General features: G+C 39.0%; 1 protein-coding gene across 2 annotated transcripts; it reads left to right on the forward strand.

Moving 5' to 3' along the window:
* Window positions 1-6,349: 6,349 nt before the first annotated feature.
* On the forward strand, window positions 6,350-13,385 carry LOC103711609 (phosphopantothenoylcysteine decarboxylase-like). Of its 2 annotated transcripts, none has more exons than XM_008797831.4 (3): window positions 6,350-6,501; window positions 12,054-12,609; window positions 12,867-13,385. In XM_008797831.4, the coding sequence occupies exons 2-3, from the start codon at window positions 12,274-12,276 to the stop codon at window positions 13,149-13,151; spliced, it is 621 nt and encodes a 206-aa protein (XP_008796053.2). In that variant the 5' UTR covers window positions 6,350-6,501; window positions 12,054-12,273; the 3' UTR covers window positions 13,152-13,385. The 2 variants fall into 2 exon arrangements, with proteins under 2 accessions (XP_008796053.2, XP_008796052.2); XM_008797830.4 differs by having other exon boundaries at window positions 6,354-6,501; window positions 12,252-12,609.
* The last annotated feature ends 3,200 nt before the right edge of the window (window positions 13,386-16,585 follow it).

The raw sequence follows: 16,585 nt of genomic DNA on the forward strand, positions 1-16,585 counted from the left end.
GGTCCGGACGGAGGGAAGTCGGCGTCCGGGGTGGTGGGGCCCGGCCGCGCGGGGTGCACTTGGAGTGCGGTGGCGAGTGGGATGACGCCATAAGTGCATGAAAGCTGGTTAAAGCTCTGGCCCAGTTTGGCACAATGGATCATTAAATTGGCAGTTAGCATCTTAGTTTATTTGTGTCGCTATTATATTTTTTAAAATAAATTAAAAACAAAAATCTTTTTTATTTTTTTAAAATTTTGTAAATAAAAATATAAAAATTTTTTTAGGCCGGTATTAGCCAATGATAAGAGAAAGGAAGGAAGGATGGAGCCGGCAATATGGAGCCAGCAATATGGGTGAGAATAAGAAAGAGCTCGATGTCAGGTGGAGAGCAGCAAAGAAAAAAAAAGCATTAGATTGGTAACATGGCCAGACACTTGAGAACGAACAATGAAGCTAACGGTGAGATTGGGACCATTGGGTGAAAGAAGGGAAGTTGGAAGGAGGAAGGTGCTGAACTAAAAAATTAAAAATAAAAATTTTTTAAATATAAGTTTTTTAAAAATAATGAAAGTTATTTAAAAAATGAATAAATAAATAGAATAACCAAATATTTTTTCTATGTTGGTTATATATAAAAAAAAACAAAAAAAATACAATACCAGACGGATCCTAAGCTGATACTTTATTATTTTTTTATTTGTACTTTTTATATTGCTCTTGATTCACAATTGGCACGTATGAAGAGTGCAACGTTAGGAAAGGTGGGTTGAACGGCAGTCCTTCAAATTGGCTCTAATCCTGGAATGTACATGTCTGATTGACAGAAAGACTAATTTATAAAAAAGATGTGATTTCTATCAATTGGCGAAGCCATGAATTTTTTTTTCTTCCACATGTATATGAATTAACAAACGCGCCGTTACGTTTCATTGGTGTAATATAAAACTATAACCAATTATTACCTTAGTAGATGTGGCATCATGAAATTATATCGACATGGCTAATAGCAGTGGAAAATTTGGCATAAAGTCCTATGATATTAGATCCATGCATGAACTATGCATTTCTATTTATTAACCTAAATATGATGATGATCATCGATCTATGCCCAATCTTGAATAGTATTCTTTTGACTAAAATATAATTTGATTACACGTAAAAAATATTTTGGCAAAAAATCTTAAATTTTTTATTATTTGGTAGGATCAGAAACGTCCTTCATTGTATTTCTTCCAAAATATCCATAAACCAAACATTTAAGATGAATCAAGTTGCCGTAGAAAAATAAAGAAAATAAAAGGCTATGAGAAAAGAAAACAATTAGGAAAAAAAGTTGTCGATAAGTATAAGTGAAATAGGCTTAATTAAAAGGCATGGTTTAAAATAACATCAATAAAACAACACTCATTTTCCACTGCATTATATATCATATAATAGGCAAAAGGATAATGACAATTATGATAAGTTATTTAATACTATAATGACTTATTATGATACAAATAACAGTCATCGTTTAGCAATTGCATCCATTATCATTCCATCATCGAGGCACTAACTATACTCATAACTTATTCTAAACTGCCACCACAAAGTCAATATTTTTTTTAACTCAAAAAATAATATGATGAATGATCGATCATTTCTTGTCAATTTTCATTATTTTGATATAATTAAAATTGAAAGTACCTAATTTTTGAGATGATTTTTTTGTATTAGGTAACTTCTTTTTATGATTTTATATGTACAACTCTTTTTCGTATATATTTTTGAGATAAACGGGCATGGAGCTCAGGACCCATCTCACCAAAGTCAACCTTCCCACCATAGATAACGAGGCAACTCTCCAACCCTCAAATCGCTCCAAGATGCGTTGCATTACAGAGGCACTCAATCATCCGCAGTCTCCTCCCAGTGATGGGAACACCTATGTAACTCTACGACCCCTTCTGCTCCCTCATACCAAGGAGTTTCCTAATAGCTTGCTTCACCTGCAACTTAGTTTTCGAATTGAAATAGATAGTGGACTTATGAAGGTTCACTTTTTGACCTAATGCCTTGCAGTAGTCCTCCAAGACGCCTCTAAGGGTCAATGCATCGTTCGTTCTCGCTCTAACTAACAGAAGACAGTCATCTACAAATAGAAAATGAGAGATCGATCGGGGACTGGCACATAAGCGTCCATCACCCGCTCTCGACATGCAGCCCGTAGGAGTCGAGATAACATATCAGCACACATAATAAACAGGTAAGAGGACAAGGGACAACCTTGATGTAGCCCGATAGTGGAGTCGAAAAAAAGCGATGGCGTCCCATTGCTCAGGATGGAGAAGGACGACCTCTGCACACGGCCTAGAACTCAGTTGATCCAGGTCTCGTAGAAGCCAAAACTCTCCAATGCAAATTTGAAAAAGTCCCAGCAAACTCTATTATAAGCTCTGTCTATATCCAGCTTCAATGGTATGTAACTTCATCGACTTAGGTCTCACTGCATATCCTACATCATCTCTTAGGCAACTAGGATGTTGTCGGCAATGCTATAGCTCCCCACTAACGCCCTTACTCCTGGCTGATGAGTCTAGGCAGCAACATCTTCATCCTCCCTACCATAATTTTTGTCACTATCTTACAAAGTGTAGTGCAAAGACTGATCGATCTGAAGTGGCTAGGCTCCATCACTTCCTGACGTTTCGAAATAAGAGCGACGTAAGTTTCCTTCTAAGTATCTGACATCGAAGTCGTACTGAAGAACAACTGGACTACCTCCACTATTGCCCTCCGGATGGTGCACCCTTCTAAAGAAGAACGGGGGAAAGTTATCTAGCCTTTGTCCTCCACCAAGGCCCAAAGTGCCCCTCGCACCTCACTCTTAGAGACCGGCCCAATGAGGCCCGCGTTTTCCACCATCCCAACTCTAACGTCTAGATGCAGAAAGTGGGGGCTACCCCTAGGTTGCTGTCCTCTGTCCATATGGAACTGAAGAAGTCAAACAAAATCTTTCTTACACTATTCTCCTCCTACACTCTTTGCCCATTCTCATCTCTCAAGGATCAGATCATGTTCCTCTACCTCCTGATGATGGTCGACTGGGGGAAGAAGCAAGTGTTCCTATTCCCTTCTCTGATCCACTAGACTCTGGGCTTCTATCTCCAAAAGACCTCCTACTGGCCAGCTTCCGATGAAGAACAGCCACATCAGCCTCCAATAGCTCGCCACTACCATCCTCTCTTCCTTGAATGTCAACAATGGAAGCTTCCACCTCATCCAAGCGTCTGAAGATGTCACCCACCACCTCTCGATTCTATTTTCTCGGCCTACGTTTGGTAAGCTCCAACTTGCAGGTGACTCTCTATATGGCATCCCCTTACACCGGGGTCCCCCAAGCCCCCTAGACAATATCCCAAAATTGGAGTACGACAGTCATACCTTCTCAAACTAGAAAGGGTTGTGGTGGTTGGAGCTAGAGATAGGGCTAATCAAAAGAGGGCAGTGATCCGAAGTGATTCGGAGAGGGTGGCAAATCTAATAGGTGGGGAAGCACTGGACCCAGTAGGCTGACACAACAGTCTTGTCGATGCTCTCCCATACTCTAGCACGATCTGAACGATTGTTGTACCATGTGAATCTCGGTCCAAAGAACCTAAGATCCACCAACCCATTAGCTGTCAAAAAGTCACGAAACTTCCTTCTTTCTATCTTGTCTAATATAGGCCTTGCCTCCTCTCTTCTTGTGGGCCCTTAGATGCAGTTGAAATCACTAGCAACCATGGTCGGAATCCCCTGTATAACAAGATTGGTAACCTCTCTCCAGAAGACCCTCCTCACCCTACAATCAGTGCTAGCATTCACTCTCGACATAATTTAAGGTGTTTCATTAAGTTCCAAAATTACCATTACAACTTGCTGGGGATAGTTATGGAATATATCCACAGTGGTGACACCCCACTTCTACAAAACAATGATGCCCCCACAAACCCTGGGACTCAATAGCATAGAACTTCCAAGTGGCTGAAAAGCGACACTGAGCTCGGCGGAGTCAATCTCCAGAAAGCCACGTCTCACACAAGAAACAAATATCTAGGCCATTCACCTGAATCAATCTCCTGAATGAGGTAGTGAATGAGGTAGTGAAGGAGGGCATACCCGCTCCTCTGCAGTTTCCCACAAAAATCTTCATTCTGCGACATGCAACAAATCAGGACCCTGCTTCTCGCCTCATGGGCCCCCACTTCCTTGATCTCCTAGTTGGGTTGGCCCACCTCCATCTCCATCTTCAACTTTCCTTCCCGCAACACCCCCCAAAACAAAAGCCTTGGCCCTCCTCACCATTACTTGCTGATTCACTCTCACAGCAGGTGGGCCCGAGTCCGGCTAGCCACCCACCAGAGCCCCACCGTCGGACGCCTTCCCGGCTGCCAGCATCGCCGCCTCCCTAGCCGAGCAAGGGACCGACGCCATCAGATCAGGACCAACAAGAGCACCGCCACCAAAAATGGCAAGAGCTTAATCGGCCCCAAAGGTCAGAGTCTACGAAGCCCTTAGTAGTGTCGGAGAAGAGCCGGGGTTTGCTAGAGCAGGAGACACCATCATCGGGGAGGACATCAACGCTTAGGTGGAGGGGGGCGGCAACCAGCTCCCGCTCACTAGGGCCCCATTCGATCCCAGCTTTCCACTCAGGAGCCTTGGGCGAGCTAGGCCCATCCGCCCGAGTAGCCCAGTCCGCACCATCGGGCCGGCCCAAATCTTTCGGGCCCAGGCCCACACCAACCAACCTAGTCCCTGGGCTCCTGGGCCTCTTATTCAACTAGGCCATGCCCATGTCCACCATAGTCACCTCTGGGCTGGTCTGCATAGTATCCGACCCAACTCCACTTGAGTCATCCGCCGAGTCGACCAGGTTGTTCAGTAGGTTGAAGCTTGACCCAGTTCGTCGGCTTCCCTGAGTCGCCCCAAACCTAGATCCCGAGTCGGCACCCTCACTGGCCTACCGGTCCTTCGGGGGAGATGGCCGCCATGCCATCTTTGCCGACTTCTTCCACCTGTCCAAGTTCAACAAACCAGGGGAGTTCGACCGATTAGGAGGGACCACGACCTTAAGGACGACGACCCTGGGGTTGACTGAGCCGTCTTCCTTGGTTGCGGCAGCCCCTTCACGGCTCACAGCGGTCGGATCTTCATGGCCTCCAACCAAGGGTCGATGATCGGCCGCCGGGCTATCTTGTCAAAGCTCAAATCCGGCTCCCCACCTCCTTCCAAGTCTCCACCTGCCTTAACTACCATGGGAGCAGGGGACTTTGTTTGATCCTGCACATCGCCCTCCACCATTGGGGCCGGGAACTTGCACACCACTTCAGCGTGCCCGATTTGCCTGCAACCGTAGCAGAAATTAGGCACATTTTCATATACAAAGGGTTGCCACAGAACCTTGGACTTGCCTTTGATCTGGACTCCGGGCCGTAATGGACTGGTGGCATCGATGACCACCTTGACCCTTGCAAATCCTATCATCTTCTGCTGCTTCGTGATGCCATCGACGACCAGTAGCCGGCCGACAACCGTGACAATTTTGCAGGATGGTCTCACTCGCCTAGTACTCCACCGGGGAGCTTCGGCATCCGAATCTAGACCATCGTCGTCTTCTTCGTGTCCGACCTCATGACGAAGTCGGGAGCCCATGGCTTCATGGCTAGCAACTGCTCCACCACCACCCAAGGATCGCCGGTGAGGGCGATGTCTCAGTCAGCCGCCGTCTTGAAGCGAAGGGCCAAGTAATTCTCGGCAAGTGGCATAGCCTCCATCTCATGCACAGCCCCCAGAACCGGGCGGCCAAGACTCCAAATGACCATCGCCCAGTTTTCTCAAGCCTTCCTCAAGGCTTCAATCCACTCCTCCGGTAGTTCGAGAACCACTGTGAAATGTCGCCAAAGATTCTCCATCGCCTCTTCTGAGATTTGGCGCGTAGCCCATCCCTTCGGCTTCACCCAGCCTTCCTTCTCCTCGCCCGTACCGTCAGTCCCTAAGTCCCACCGACGGCTGAACTGTCCGCTGCCTTACCCACTATCTCAGCCATTACCGATCGCACACGAATATTGATGCAATCACTAACTTGAGCGAACTAACTTCTAAAAATGTTCTTAAGCCTTTAGGTAGAATATGATAATTTTTTTTGTTAAAAATATAATAAATATTTTATATATTTTTTCCAAAAAATAAATCCTAAACCAAACGTAAGCTATTTTCAAATATATTATTTTTTAAATATATTAAACAAAAATTATTTTTTAAAATATTATATATTCAAATATAAGTTTTTTTAATATTTTAGCATGAAAAATTATCCCTGCAGGCCAAACAAGTCCAACCTATCAGGCGGGACAAAATGAGTTGGTGGGTATTTTCTCTCGTTCTTTCCTGCCTCTCTTGACTCCGCCTCACGAGGAAGGGCAACCGCCGTGGCTCTGCCAGCGGAAGCGAGGACTGCAGCATCCCCCCTCCCCGAGACACCTTCAGACCCAAGAGCAGGTACCCTCTTCCCTTTTCCTTTGTTCCAATCAGTACTCCATCCCGGAAAGAACTCTTATGCAACCCGAATCCCTAATAAATCACAGACTCCTTTAATCTTTCCCCTAAATCTTTGTTCTTGATCTCATCATCTTCTTGCCAAGTCTCCGGAAATGTTGGTACGAGTGGCAGATTATTTCATCTCACCATCTTTTTGCTCCGATGGAAGAGCAAATTTGTTCTAGTCAATGCCATTGTTCGCACCCGTGTTTCATGTTTGTTATCGCCGTCCATGTTTAAAACTTTAATCTTTAGGTTTATGAGATAAGCTTAGCATCAATCTTGTGCTCAAGAGGGGCTTCTCATGAAAGAGTTGGTGGGAACAAAATTTTGGGAATAAAATTTGATCAGAAAAGAAACTGCAGAAGGATTTTTAGACCTGAACCGAAGCTTATCGAGTCATGCTTGTTTTTTAGGGCATGTTGAGAAGAAGGCATCAAAAACTTTTTTTGCATGGGAAAATGATTATTCTGGTTGTTTAACTTACAGAAAGGCATGTGATAACAAAACAAGCGGCAATTTTTGTTTTCTTTCTCAATTTTCGGATATGTAAAATTTGACCACCCCCACCCGAAAAAAAGAAGGGAAAGGAAACTGTGGATTTAGGGCGTGGAGAAACCTTTTTTTTCTTTTGACGAAGCAATGGGTACTGTGTTGAAAGAATTTTATTAAAAGAGGCGTAGAGAACTACTTCTGTTCAAATACTGACTTTTTAACTGGACTAATTTGTTGAAAAACCGAATTTCCCTTTTATTTCCAGGAGAATAAAAAAAAGGTTACCTAACTGAACTTTGATATGCATGGATCTGGTATGGCAGTGTAAATGGGAACAAAATTGGAGCAAATACCTCAATATTTTCAACTCTATCATCGGGGTGGTCAATTATTCTGCTTAGGTCCCAAATGGCCCCTTATTATGATTTTGCCACTTAGCCTAGAAGCTCCCATGTCTTAGTTAGTTGATTAGATTCCAAGCATAAAAGGGAACATCAGAGGAAGGATTGGTCTTGGGTGGGTAAAATGCAGTTTTGAAAGGCAGGTCATAATACGTTGCAGGTTTGCTTCTTTTTGTGTGATAACTGCTGAATGAGCAACACATGGGAGGAGAAATTAAGTGGACTCTTTTGCATGGGCAACTACTGGGATGTGGAAAGTAGTCTTCTAGTGGATGGTGGATGATGATGCTTCAAAGAGTTCCTTCATTATTGCTCTGACTTTTATATTGTAACTTGGAGATGAATTTGATTTCTTATGTCAAACCCAGTCATTTGCTTGTTTAAACTCATTCCTAGCCTTGGGAATTCTTTTTTACTTGCTTTCTAGAGGCATATGTTTAATTGTGTCATCAACAAGGTTGGCCTTTCTGCTGCTAACTATGCTTTATGTTTCAGGCTAATGTCTCTCTCTTTTCTACAGCTGCCACTGTTGATAATTCAAAACCAATTCATGGTTGGTGGGAATTAATTCATAACATCTCGATTCTTAGATGGATAATATTTTAATTGATATAATGACCCTATCATCTGAGGCAAGACCTGGTGGCAAAGTGGCTGCATGCTATTTATAGGATTGATGAATACTCTATTGTCCATCTGTTGCAGTTTGACACCAATTATCTCTGGCATATACTCTATATTTTTCTTACATGATATTCAGCTCATTTTCAGACCAAGCCATATAGTTAAGCTCTAGAGCTGTAGAAAATATGTTAAGGTGTTCCATTGACAACTTTATTTGTTATACTTATTCATAGCAGATACCTTGGAATAAGGGTTTACAAAATGAGATGCCTTGAAACAACATATATCTATCATTAACCTTAAGTTGTTTTCTTCAGAATTAAAAGTTTCACTTAACTTATTCATAGCAACATCAGATAACCTGTGACAACCAACGGGAACTATCATGCTCAGCTTGGTTTCTTAGTCGCTCACTGCTTTTTGTTAATAGTCGCTTTTCAGACCCCTGCTTTTTGTTAATAGTCACTGCATCAAAGGCAGGCAGTGATCATAATATGCTCAAGGCCATCTCTTTAATTCACTGTCCAGTCTGATTTTGTTATAGATGCCTTTTTCATCTCTGCATTTGATAATGGAATAAAGTAACAATAGTTGTTTTTTTCCTCTTGGTAGCTGTTATAATTGCAGTCACAAAATTTGTGTTGTTAGTTATGAATGAGAATGATTGCACCATTTGGTCAATTTAAAATTTGGCCCATGTTCTTTAGCATTCCCATTGTAAATCCAAATTGGCGTTCCCTCCTCCTCTAGTCTTATCATTTATTGCTATCACATATACAAGTTATATGCATTAGTGTGCCCTCCCTTGAACAGCAACAGTTAGTGCATTAATATTTTTCTTTTTGCTTTTTTCTTTTTTTTTGGTAGAGAGATAGAAGAGTTAGGCTGAAGCCTAACTCAAATTTATTGCAACTAAAATTGAACTAGGTCAGCAGGGGCTAACCGACCAAAGGAGAGGAGTTAAATAGGAAATATGAAAGAGTATGGTGGAAGAGATTAAGGTAATAAGGTAAGAACAGGGTCCATCTTCCTTCTCATTTTATCAATGCAAAACCTTGTCAATCTTCCTTCTCATTTTAGCAGTGCAAAACCTAGTCCAGTCCCTATCGGGAAGTAGATGTTGTCATAGACTATTGGGATGTTCTACTATTGCTTCTAGAAACTATTGAATTCCTTTCCAATCATAGACACCAGTTTGTAACTGAGATGATAACATCCCATCCAACCCTCTTTTTCTTGATCTCCAATCAGTCCACAGCTCTCATATTGTTGTAGGGAAGTCCATGACTCCAAACAAAGATCCAAGCTGAGCCTGGATATCATTGAAGTAGATGCAAACCAGAAATAGATGATCTGTCAACTCCTCATGGTTCTAAGAAAAGGGCATGTTGCCAGATGACTTCAATTTCATTTTCTTTAGTTTCATGCAGATATCTTATTAAGAATTAGAGGCCAGTTGAACAACCTGACCTTCTAAAAGAACAGGACACTTCCATATCTTCGATGGATGCCTTTCTTGAACTCCTTGGTTATTTAAAATTCTGTATGCCTTATTAACAGAAACTATTTAGCCACATGTCATTCCAATATGTAGGTCCATCATCAACTAAAAGACATCCTCTTGTAGTGGATGCCAGTATCTCTGATAAAAGAAGCTGGGAAACCCATTCAACCCTGGAGCCTTGTCAGTAGGCAAATCAAGAACAGCGTTCTTCAGTTCCTTTGTCAAAATGTCTTCCAGTGAGTATAGATCCACTTTCTCTTCTACGTACAGATTACCCAATCAGCAACAACGCTACTCTGTTGAAGAATGCCAAACGACTTTGAAAAGGAGTGGAATTGATCTTCTATTACTTTCTGCTCATCCACAATATTGCCATCTGTGTCCAGATCATTTATCTTGGAAAAAAGGTTTTTTTTCCTTCTCATGTTAGAAGCGGACCTATGAAAAGAGGATGTATTTTTATCACCCTCTTTGACCAAGTCATGCGTAAGGTTTCCTCCTTCTTAAGTACATCTTTTAGTTCTACTTTGAGATTATACTACCTTTAATATCTTTCCTCCAGGGATACAAGGTGCTCATCTTCTTCACAGTCTAGCCATCTAATTTAGGAGGGAGTTTCTTTTCTTTTTTTTTTGTGGCTTCATTATGTAAGCCTAGTAATTAGAAATCAATGCTTAGCCACCAGCCTAGCTGCTGGTGAGTCCAGATTTTGTCCTTCATTCAACCATTTCTCAATTAGTTGATCAAAATGTGGATATTCTAGCCATAGCTCAAATTTGAAATTTTTGCTGAGCTTCTCGATGGGGATCATTCTGAGCATCAGCAGTGCATGGATGAATGAGGAATTGGGTAAAAGGAATTGCCTGAGAGATAGTAAAAATATCATGCTGCTCTAAGGATACTAGGAATTGATCTAATTTGGTGAAACTAGGGTCCTCTCTTTTGTTTGACAAGGTAAAATTTATCCCTACCAAAGGAACATCTATTAGATTCCACTGCTTAACAAAGTTATTACACTAAAATTTGCTAATTCTGCCACTAGCTATGCCCTTCCACTCATTGCTGAATCTAGCACTATTGAAGTCACCGGCATATACCAAGGACCGGCCCATAAGGATTACACAGCCCCCAATTCCTCCTAGAAAGTATCAAATTGAGATCTCGTATAGGGTCCATAAACATTTTAACAACTCAGGCTTGATTGGTAGACTTAGAAGCAGACTGATAGAGAGAAAACACCTTTCTGAAGACAAGCACCATTCAAACTCTGAGTCTCAGCAAGTCAATATAATATACCATCTGAAGAATTTCTTTCTCATCCTGCAAATGAACTAGAGTGCTTGATTCCTCTGCAACACATGCATTTGAGTGCATTTTGGTAGGTAGTTATGTAATGTCCTGACTCCAATAGAGAAGAGACCAGGTAAGGACACCTCACAATTGCTAGAAGCCTCTCCTTTAAGAGAAGAAATGTTGAGGCAATAAAGGACCCACCTTGGTTTGTGGAGTTTTTTTGTTTGTTTTTGGGTAAAACAAGTTGTTGAAGTTCAACCTGTCGGTTAATAACTCCCTTAAAAGCAGAGTAAATGGGTGAGGAAGGGGACTTGATATCTTCAGTAGAAAGAGGATGGATATTCCTTCTTGCAACATGCCTGCTTGGTGGGGATCCAGAGAGAATAAATTTGAAGGGCTGAACGTTACATTACTGATCTCTTCAGAATAGTTATGGGATAGTGGTTTTAATAGCTATCTAGCTGTTCCCCTGCAATTATGGTGCCCTTCAAACTACACTTGTGACAGCTGCTATGGATATCTCCAAATTGACCTAGTAAGGTGCTTTGATTTCTTGCTAACCCCCCAATCCTCATTAAAATAAATAAATATTGTAATTTCCTTCTGTGTCCAGATCCTGACTGTGATGGATTTTTATTTAATAGTAATAAGGTCTTCTCCAGTATATTTGTACATATCCAATCATCTCTATCTATAGGAGCAAAGATAGGCTGTAATTGTTAGTTGAAGCAAAATTTTTGATTCTTTGTTGTCCACATACTTGTTGGAAGGTTGGGAAATTAACTGCAGCAGTGTTGCTTTTTAACTGGCGGGCAGGATCTGCACTCTGGAAATTGAAACCATGTTGAGAGTTCGAAAATAGAATTTATATGCCATAGCTGATGCAAGACCATGGTGCAATATTCTTTCTCCTACTCTTCACTCTCTACCTTTACTCCTAGAACACCCATTGCTATACATTCTCAGTTTGTCTAATTGTTTGTATATTATTTTCATCGGTAATAGTTCAATCAGAATTGTGTAACTTGGGAATTTCTTTCTATGTGATGATGAAAACCAAAAGTGTTTAGTCTTCAACACAATCAACTTAGTTTGCCATCTAATTTTCTTGATCTTGATAGCTTTAGATGTTGGGATTACCTTGTAAGATTGTAATAATTTTATCCTTCACCTGACCATGAAATATATTGAAGCAGGTCGTACGGAAAGGAACTGTGCATATATTCTAAAATCTCAGCAAGACTATTGGCAGAATAGACAGTGCTTTCACATGTTTGATATACATAGTCTTTCTGCAACATTTTAAAAAGACTGCTCTAACTGTATGATATCTCGCTATGGATTTATATTGTTCAATGACCGGTTCCTTGCTATATTTTCTGGTTTCTCTTTAGCACAACTTCCTAAGAGGAACTGATGGCTGTGGAGGCATCATCAGAACATACAGTGCAAGAGGGTGCACAGCATGTTAAACCACGGATTCTCCTGGCTGCTACTGGAAGTGTAGCTGCTATTAAATTTGAAAGTCTTTGTCGTAGTTTTTCTGAGTGGGCAGAAGTGAGAGCAGTAGCTACAAAGTCATCCTTATATTTTTTAGATAAAGCATCGTTTCCAAGGGATGTGACTCTTTATACAGATGATGATGAATGGTCTAGTTGGAATAAAATTGGAGATGGAGTGTTGCACATTGAATTACGAAAATGGGCAGATATTATGGTAATCGCCCCATTATCAGCAAATACCCTAGCCAAGGTATGTTTGATTTAATCCATTAAACTGCTTCTTTGGACTTAAATGGCTCCATAAATCTGTGTCAAGGGGGATTTTGAAGTGTTTGAACGCATATTCCATGTAGTAAGGCAATGCAAAAAGAATTTGTTGTTGATTTCTGTTGATCATTATGTCTTTCTTCACTGAAGTACTAGCAATTCCATAGTCTCTGCTACTGTAGTTTTACTTGATACGTTGCTTTATATGGTGTTGATTCATTTTCTTCTTCCCTTGAGTAGATTGCAGGAGGACTGTGTGGCAACCTACTAACATGCATTGTGCGAGCCTGGGATTACAGAAAGCCTTTGTATGTTGCTCCTGCCATGAACACCTTCATGTGGCATAACCCCTTCACAAAACACCATCTGGAAGCAATCAACGAACTTGGTATAGTCTTGATCCCTCCCATCACGAAGAGGTTAGCTTGTGGAGATTATGGAAATGGGGCAATGGCTGAACCTTCCATGATCTATAACACAGTGAGGCTTTCTTACAAACCATCACCTGTAAATGGATCTGGGTGACACTTAAATGTTCTTAGGTGTCAATCAAGTTTTCATCCTAACATTTTCTCTGCAGCTGCCTTGTTATGTTTTGTATAATGAAATATTTTATTTTAAAAAAAATGCTGTTGGTGTTTGAAGTTTCAACTTGTTAGATTTTAGGTTATCCTCACAGGAATGTGGTTCTTTTTTGTTGCTTCTAACTGGAGTGACTTTGGAAGTAGAGCTGTTGAATACTTCAAAAATCTTCTGTAACCTTGAAGGGCTGTGATATGCAGGAACGAAATGGACTGCAATCGATCTGTGATCCCAATTTTAATGTGAGTAGATAGATATCAAGATAGTTGGAATACTCGTTTGGTTTACTGTTCTCTATAATAGTCTTTAACACGGACCTGTAATTAGGAATCGCTTGACAGGTTGACAGAATTTTTCCAGTCACACTCTCTGAGCTTTGCCTATTGATTGATTAGATTCTGTATGGATGAAGAACGATTGTCTAAGGGCTGTGAGGAAGAAGTAGGATTTAACCAAATCCAGTAGATCACTAGAACAGTCGTGGACTGCTCTGGCATCCCTGGATAGGCTCGGAGAGGGTTTTTGAGCAAGATACATCATATTTGAAGGCTAATTTCAACTTCTTAATTTTTGGTGTCTCAAGCATTAAAACTAAGCTCTCCATAAGTATCATGGGAATATGTTTTTCCCCTAATCTTCAATAAAATAGGTTAGTCAAGATAAAAGGTTTTTTTTCAGGTGAAATTTTGATCGGTTGTGATTCATAATTCGGGAGGAAGTGGGAGACAAAATTGATATACGAGTCAAAGATTTAACTTCATAAAAATTATATATATTTTTTATGACTATAGTCACTAGTTATAACTATTTGAGGAAAATTGTGACTCCTTCCAACTATAAGGGAATCTGATCTGGATTTTGTAAGGGTTGATCTTTTTAGTATGAATAGAGATATTATAATAAAAGAAAAGGAGATTTAGAACCTTACTTTTATATTTTTGTTATTTTATTTTAAGAAAATCGAGTTGAACAAGTTAAAGAATTTTTTTTTTAATTAGATCACTGTCCAGTTGCACTATATATTTATGGAGATAAAAGAACATGTTCAAAATTATTGGCTTTTTTTATTATTTTATTCTAGAAAATTCAAATTGAGCAAGTCAAAGAAAATCATTTCTTCTTCTTGATTGGATTGCAATCCAGTTGTATCATATATTTATGGAGACAAAAGAGCATGTCCAAAATCATTGGTTGTTGGATACATACATACATGTAGTGTGAGGTTCAAGTTACATCTAATATAACTTTTGTAGAATTGCATCTTTTGAATTAGATGATAAAGATTCTACATTGACGATGTAAGCTATTGAATATGATCTACTACCTCTAAACTACTTAAACATCAAATATCATTTGATTTAAAGATCTCTAGCTTATACATCAAGTGGTCAACAATTGAACAATTTAAATAATACAAAACGTTTTGACAAATTAACACATTGTAAGGAGTTTCCAAATTACATGAATTTTAGTGTGTGAGTAACTAAGATAGTAGATCCCATTTAATGGTTCAGATCATCAATGCAAGACCTTCATCATCCAATTCAGAAAAAGGTATAACTTGATCCTTACCTATATATAGGTCTCTCTCTCTCTCTCTCTCTCTCTCTCTCTCTCTCTATATATATATATATATATATATATATGTGAGATAATTTATAAGGTATACACATAAGTAACAAAATTGTAAGGATATTCACATAATTTTAAATATTAAGGATATACATGCAAAAACCCTTATAAAATAAATACATCTTAAAAATAAAATTAAATTACTACAAATGAACATCACATAATCATGTAATATTGATAATTATAGTAACATAGTTAATCTAAATTATACCAAAACATTAGATATGCAATAAATTATCGTGACAGGTAAATAGACATTACATATCTTAGTAAAATTAAATGCTAAATAAAGATGGACAGCATAATAATTATTTATATACATATATAAGATCATTTTAATCTATATACTCAAATTTATTCTAATTTTAGAATTACATTAAATGATGAGCATAAATATTTTTTGCAAAATAAAATCATTTTAACTAAGGATTATTTGTTTACATCATGAAATGTTAAAAAAAAAGTTGCACTTTTATTCAATTGGGCATAAATACAAGGACATACAGATAGTTAATGAAGAGCAAAACGAAACAAAAAAAAATTATATTATTTATAGGTCATATCAACATTATTCTTTTCTTTATTGATATTTTTTCAATCGGCAGGATGAGAAGTGGTTTTCTGTAAGCACCCTTTTTGAAAAAGTCCTTGACTTTATGCTTTCCCCCCTGAATTTTGCAATAGACTAACGAACACTTAAAAAAGCTTGATATAATACTGGTGGAGAAATTTGATAGCTAATATTGTCACATTATATATAGGGATTAGAAGGGTGATCTTGAAAAGTTGGATGGCTAAACCGACAGAAGTCGTGATGGAAATAATAATCATATTTGGAGCTAAATTCTCTTACAAACATTCTTGTTCTATAGCTCATTATCTACCGGCTCCTTCTATCAATATTTTTTTTTAAAAATAACGGATGCTAAAACATCAATTTAACAAATTAATTCTATTTTCACAAAGGTTTAGGGTATTAGAAGTATTTGGATATCGAATCCTCCAAGTTTGGAGGATTAAGTATATGTAGAGAAGGGATACCTCCCACATGAATTTAACAAATTAATCCTAATTTCACCAAGGTTTGGGGTATTTGAGGTATTTGTGTATCAAATCCTCCAAGTTACAAGATGGCAGCCATTGTAACAAGTTCATTTGGCACAAATAAGAACTATTAATTATAACCTTGGTAAAATAACATCTCTCTTCAAAATTTAAAATTTTAAGAATTTTCTCTCCAAATTTTGTACCACCTTAATATACATAACTTTTGATCATGTAAACAGTGATTTGGATAATAATGCCTGCTATTATCTGTTATTTTCCATTTCAATGCTGCTATAACAGTTATTATTTTAATATCATATAGTTTCAGATGCCATAGAATGGGACAAATACAGGTTATTATAAACATCATAACAATCAATAATAATTTTACAGTAAAATATATATATTTTTTTATCTTACCATATAATGTTAATTCTTGTGATGTGCCGCTGTAGGTGTTCCCCACTTCATTCATTTTTCTTTTCGTGAGAATCTGTGCGGTTATATATTTAGTCCTACATCAGTTATTTGCTGGAAGATTTTAAGTATTTATACAAAGCTAAATAATTTAAAATATACCTTTTGACTATTTTTTTATATATGAGATTTTAAGTTACGACAAATAGTATAAAAGCCGATCCATCCGATAGCCTATATGGACTAGGGATACTACAATACGAATTCATTAAGGCTGATCA

Source organism: Phoenix dactylifera, chromosome 14, assembly GCF_009389715.1.
Source record: "Phoenix dactylifera cultivar Barhee BC4 chromosome 14, palm_55x_up_171113_PBpolish2nd_filt_p, whole genome shotgun sequence".
Taxonomy (NCBI): domain Eukaryota; kingdom Viridiplantae; phylum Streptophyta; class Magnoliopsida; order Arecales; family Arecaceae; genus Phoenix; species Phoenix dactylifera.